The sequence below is a fragment of the Pristiophorus japonicus genome, chromosome 4, assembly GCF_044704955.1.
Source record: "Pristiophorus japonicus isolate sPriJap1 chromosome 4, sPriJap1.hap1, whole genome shotgun sequence".
Taxonomy (NCBI): Eukaryota; Metazoa; Chordata; class Chondrichthyes; family Pristiophoridae; genus Pristiophorus; species Pristiophorus japonicus.
In genome coordinates, this window is record NC_091980.1 from 129,891,612 (window position 1) to 129,897,238 (window position 5,627).

General features: G+C 43.4%; 1 protein-coding gene across 1 annotated transcript; it reads left to right on the plus strand.

The window, feature by feature from the left end:
- The first annotated feature begins 639 nt into the window (after nucleotides 1-639).
- Nucleotides 640-4,838, plus strand: LOC139262561 (ferritin heavy chain, oocyte isoform-like). Its single transcript, XM_070877724.1, has 3 exons — nucleotides 640-741; nucleotides 3,666-3,791; nucleotides 4,683-4,838. Exons 1-3 carry the CDS (start codon nucleotides 640-642, stop codon nucleotides 4,836-4,838), a joined length of 384 nt encoding a protein of 127 aa, XP_070733825.1.
- Nucleotides 4,839-5,627: the final 789 nt, after the last annotated feature.

Below are 5,627 nucleotides of genomic sequence, written 5' to 3' on the forward strand. Positions count from 1 at the left end.
TGAAAATGACCAACCCACTGAACCAAACAGAACTATTAAAAAGGCACTGACTCGTAAATAATGGAGGATTCAATTAAACTGGGCAAGGGGGCTGGCAACAGGGCCGGGTAGCAGGCGTTCGAAGTAGTCGTTCCGGCTGACTGCCCGCCTCTCTTCTGTGGCTAAGTTCGTGCCCGGGTGTCCCTGGAGACGGAGCATGCGGTGTCCATTGGCACACTCGTGGCCTTCCGTGAGAGGAGGGACTGGAGTGCATCATCATCCCGTGTATAGAATTTTAAGTTAATTTGTTAAGTTTCCTTTCACATCTTTTGTTGCAGTCTTTATTGGTTGTGCCCCTTTAAAAAGGGGGCCCAGACTTGAAGTTAAATTGACAATTGCCACTGGCAAAAAGAAGAGTCAGCCAATGATGTTCATTCTTCAAAGTTCATGACTGGCTCTGGGAGTCATGGCCCCGCCTCCCTTTCCTTGATTGGTGCTCTGACAGAGGCTGCAACTTGTGATTGGGTATTGAGGAACGTCATTCACAGCTAGGCTGTCCCGCCCTGGATTATCCAGCAGTCTAAAGACAGGAGTTTGGAGTTAGCTAACTCTTAGCTTTGTACTTCGACAAGTCTTAGATTTTTGGAAAAGCAAATTAGAATGGCTTCTCAAGTGTGTCAAAACTACCACAAGAACTGTGAGGCTGCTGTCAACCAGCAGGTCAACATGGAGCTCTGTTCCTCCTGTGTTTATCTCTCCATGGTGAGTCATGTATTTCTGAGCACTTAACAATGGGACCTGTGCAATGTGAAGTTACTAGATTCTGTATTGTATCCGGCCTACCATTCACTTGATGCACAGTGAATTAATTTGTAAGATATACTATAATAGAAATAATCTCCTTGTGTATTCTTTAATAAACTGCCTTTATGTTCCATGCAGTACCTGAGCCATAGTTGGTGAATCTTAATTACTCTTTCCTGGGCCTTTGTGAGTTTGTTGTTGAAGTTTGTTTGGAATACACTTTGCATTCAATGCATGGCATTCAGGATTCCTATCCTCCATTTCTAAATCACTCCATGGCCTTTTCCCTACCTTGCTTTTTGCAATGAGGGGATTCAGTCTTCAAATTAGAAATAGGCATTTGAGGGAAGTTGAGAAGCAATTTTTCTCACGTGTGGTGGAAGTCTGGAACATATTCTCTCTCCTTGCTTCCCACATTCTACCCACCTAAATCTGTGGTTCCCTGGGCAAGTTTTTTGTTGGGTAAGGGTGTCAAGGGATTAGAACAAAAGCAATAGGAGTCGGCCATTTGGCTGATCATCTCCACCTTCTGCACTATCCCCATATCCTATAATTTCTTTATTTCCCTAAAGTATATCAATCTGTCTTGAATATACTCAACAACTGAGCATCCACAGCCCTCTGGGGTAGAGAATTCCATAAATTCATCACATTCTGAGTGAAGAAATTTCAACTCCTCTCAGTCTTTAATGGCCAACCCCTTATTCTCAGATTGTAACCCCCTTGTACTAGATTTTGCCAGTTCCGGTAAAGATGTTCTCTGCATTAACCCTGTAAAGCCCCTTAAGAATGCTGTTTCAATTAGATTTGCACCTCATTTTACTAAAGTCTGTGGCATACTGGCCTAGTCTACTGAATCTCTACATCGTGAAATCCCCTCATTCCAGGAACCAGTCTAGTAAACCTTTGTTCCACTTCCTCAGGCAAGTATGTCCTTCGTTTGGTGAGGAGACCAGAATTTTATACAATACTCCAGGTGTGTCCTCACCAATGCCCTGTATAATTGTAGCAAGACTTATTTACTCTTAGCTTCTGTTACGAAGGAATTAGAGTCCAACACACCATTTGCTTTCCTAATTACTTACTGGATAAATGGAGTTAAGCTGCAGATCTGACCATATTGAATGGTGAAACAGGCTTGCGGGGCTGAATGGCCTACTCCTGTTCCTAATGTTCTTGACCTCCAGTTTTACGTACCAGTTTTTGCCCTTCTGTCTTTAATCTAACACCCTTTGCTTTATTGGTGGTAAAACCTTCAGCCTTTTCTCCCCTCCCTACTCGGTGGAACTCTCCCTTAACCCCTCTGCTTCCCCCACCTTGACCTTCACCGATGACCTCAAACTCTGAGGGTTGGTATCTGGCTGTCCGCTGGAATGCCTTGATTAGTGTTGAAGGTGCCAAATGAATGCTGCTTAGTTTTGGTTCCATAGGTTGAATGTAGCCAGTAACACTTGGGCCAGATGTACTATGAATTGTGCACTGTGACTAGATCTCCAACTTTAAGGGATTTGCTTCGAGTTCCATTTGTGCCCCTTGGCTAGCCTGTACAGAATAGATCTGGGTCAATAAACCATGATTAAAGTGGCACTGTTAGTAGTAATCTTTCTAATTTCTAAACCTAAAATTGATTAAGGTTGCAGTTTTGAGCATGTTCTATCCAAGCTGAATTGGTAACCATGGGATGAGACAGCACTGAAGGTGGCCATTTGGCCAGTGCTGGCTGTTGGGTGGAGCTATCCAACTAGTCCTACTCCCCTGCTCCATTTCATAGCCCTGCAAAAGTCTATATTATGTCTCTTTGACTGTTGCCATTTAATTTACTTCCACCATCCTTTCAAGTAGTCCATGCTCTTATTTAAAAAAAAAAATCCTCCTTGTTGCCACTGGACCTCGTCCTCTTGCCAATCACCTTTGATTTTCCATTAGCCAGCTTCCCTATTGCAAGGGGATTTTTCACTCTACCACGTTCATGAAGTCAGTAGGCTGGTGCTAGCATGTGTAACATTGTACATGGAAATACAGGGAGACTGTGAACCCTTTTGCAGGAAGCAAAATTGAGTTCGGTTCTGGTACATTCAAAATAAAAGATGAATCTGAGTACAATGAGCAAGTGTGCCCTCAACTCCTTGTTGTAAGACTCCAGAGTGCAGGTACCTCATGGTAGGCCTGCTTATATGCCATGCTCCCAAGGGATGCTGGAATCCCTTGGGATTCCAACAGGTAGGTGTGATGGTGGTGGTCTAATACAGGTTAGAAGGGATTAAATACATAACTGGCTTTATATACAATATCCACAATAGTGGATCTGCCATGTGATGCCCAAATATTCTTCTGATCCCTCCACAGTCCTTATACGTTGACCTGGATGATGTTGCCCTGTGTCACTTTGCTGAGTTCTTCAAGGAGCAGTCACATGAGGAACGTGAGCATGCTGAGCAACTGATGGAATTCCAGAATCGGCGTGGAGGCTGAATCATCTTGGCGGACATCAAGGTTTGGCTTAAACAGGTGTTCTGTATGGCTCCCAATACATTCTAAAGCAGTTGGTTCCAATTTACACCATAAACCAACCATTTGGACACTGGTCTATGCTGGTGATCAGGCTCCAGACATCTACTCCCAACTTGCTTTATCCAGCAACATATCCTCCTTCTATCCCTTTTTCCCTCGTGTACTTATTTAGCTTCCCCTTAAATATATCTATGCTAGTCATCTCATCAAATTTAACTCGTGGTTGATGGCTTAATGCATTAATTCTATATTCTAACACATTGGTTCATGGCATCCTAGATTCTTATTTTCATTTTTGCATTTTTCATCCCTAATTCCTTCAATTATTTTTATTTAATCCATTGTGAAGGACCTGTGACTTTCCCCTTCAGAAACCTGAGCAGGACGAGTGGAGCAATGGCCTGGTCGTGATGCAGAGAGCTCTGCAGATGGAGAAGAATGTGAACCAGAGTCTGCTGGATCTGCACAAACTCTCCTCTGGGAGCACTGACCCTCATGTAAGCTCCTCATGTGGTGGTCTGGGTAAGTTGGATGTGGTGGACCATTGCTGTCCTTAAGCTGTTTCAAAAGATCTCCATGCCCAATAGCTTTGGGTTTTTTGGTGGGAGGGAGAGGAGACAACTGTGCATTTGAGAATGTGAAAAAGGATTGCGAAAGTGGTAGATGGCTAGAGAAGGTAGCAAAAGGATGGAGATGGGGAAAAATGGGAAAATGGCTAAAAGAAAATGTCAAGCTGAGATATTTGCAATGTCGACACAAAGGGGTTACTCTGAGTTGTGGTCAAACACGAGTTATGCGAAAAGCAGAGTCAGACGAGGGGCTGCTATATCCAGCCATGAAATAGGGAAATGCTATGAAAATCGTAACAATAAACACATCCCTGGAGCCCGCCCTATTTGGAGAGTTGTTAGCCTGCAATTGGGTATGCTATAGGGGGAAATCGACCAATGATTGAGTGTCACTCAAATGTGTTCTGCTGTAACAATGCATAAGTGTTGAGCTTTTGTACTGTTACAAGACTTGTCAGGTGAGAGGTGGACAGGCTTGAATCGAGAGTGTTCCCTTTATCTTAACGGGTCCCGGCTGGAGAATCTACAGAATAAAGGTCTTGTGTTGCTAAGACTAAAAGTGTTTGTGTGTCAGTGAATTTGCTGAAACAGATTGAAGGGAAAAGAATCCAGTATCAATACATTGTGCATTGACTAGTAAATGTGTCCCAGAAACTGTTGTGTGGCAAGTTTAATCTAAATGATGCTGTCATTCCAGCAATTTCAATTGCACCACTTAACTATCCAGATCAAGAGGATTACAATCCAAACTGTCAAGGGGTAAGCTCCAATGTTCCTTGATATCTGCTCATGATCACTAGTTTCCCTCTTCTCCTTCAGTTGTGTGACTTCCTGGAGACCCACTACTTGGATGAACAAGTGAAGATGATCAAGAAGTTGGGAGATCATATCACCAACCTGAAGAGACTGGGAGCCCCTGAGAATGGCCTGGGAGAGTACCTGTTTGACAAGCACACCTTGGGGGAGAGGGACTGAAGCATTTTGTGTTCAGTACCAGTGTTTATATAATTGAGACTGAGGGCTTGTGGCTTTCTACAAGCTGAGACCTGGGCTCTTGATGTGAAATGTAATAAACTGTTCAGTATTGGACTGGGTTTTGTCGTTGCTTATTTTCCAGTTATTATAACTTGATTATGGTGCAATATTACACTAGACTATGCACGTGTATTCAGGTGTGCTCAGCGTCATGAGATAGGGGGACCAGAAGTATGTTTTACTGCCTTAAAGCAGAAAGAGAGGTTCTGGGAAGGAATTCCAGAGCATTTGGCTGAGGGAGCTAAACAAAAGAATAGGTATGATTAATAACATTTTTTAATCTACTGAAGCAAGGCTGTGTAAGTTACAATAAACACAAGGAAGTTTCCCAGAGAGTCAGTGTCACTCCATTGAATTAACAGTTCTGGCTTGGCATCCTATGTAAATGGACCTGCCCTGGGAAGAGCAGTTGGTATCCAGCACACTACTACAGATCCCATTAGGTTATTACCGGGATGTTGCTCAGTAACCAAACTCACCACTTTTGCTGCAAACTTTCTAATCAGCTTTGTTAGCTGAGAAGCAAATAAGTGTTGGACAGACCAGCAATGGCTGAGCTCACTGAACTGATCCCGGGGGCAGGAATGTGATAGAGGAGAATCAATTGTCAGTGGCTTGCTCTCCACGTAAGATTCAGGAGCAGGATCCTGCCCCTTGAGCCAGCTCTGCCATTCAATTAGACCATAATTGATATTCAATCTTGACTCCACTTTCTTGCCTGATCTTCAG

What these genes read in the sequence shown, in the direction of transcription:
- LOC139262561 (XM_070877724.1), top strand. Translation starts at nt 640, where the DNA reads ATGGCTTCTCAAGTGTGTCAAAACTACCACAAGAACTGTGAGGCTGCT. An exon ending in CCTGTGTTTATCTCTCCATG is followed by an intron (nt 742 to 3,665) that starts GTGAGTCATGTA and finishes TTTCCCCTTCAG; the next exon opens with AAACCTGAGCAGGACGAGTG. An exon ending in CTGGGAGCACTGACCCTCAT is followed by an intron (nt 3,792 to 4,682) that starts GTAAGCTCCTCA and finishes CTTCTCCTTCAG; the next exon opens with TTGTGTGACTTCCTGGAGAC.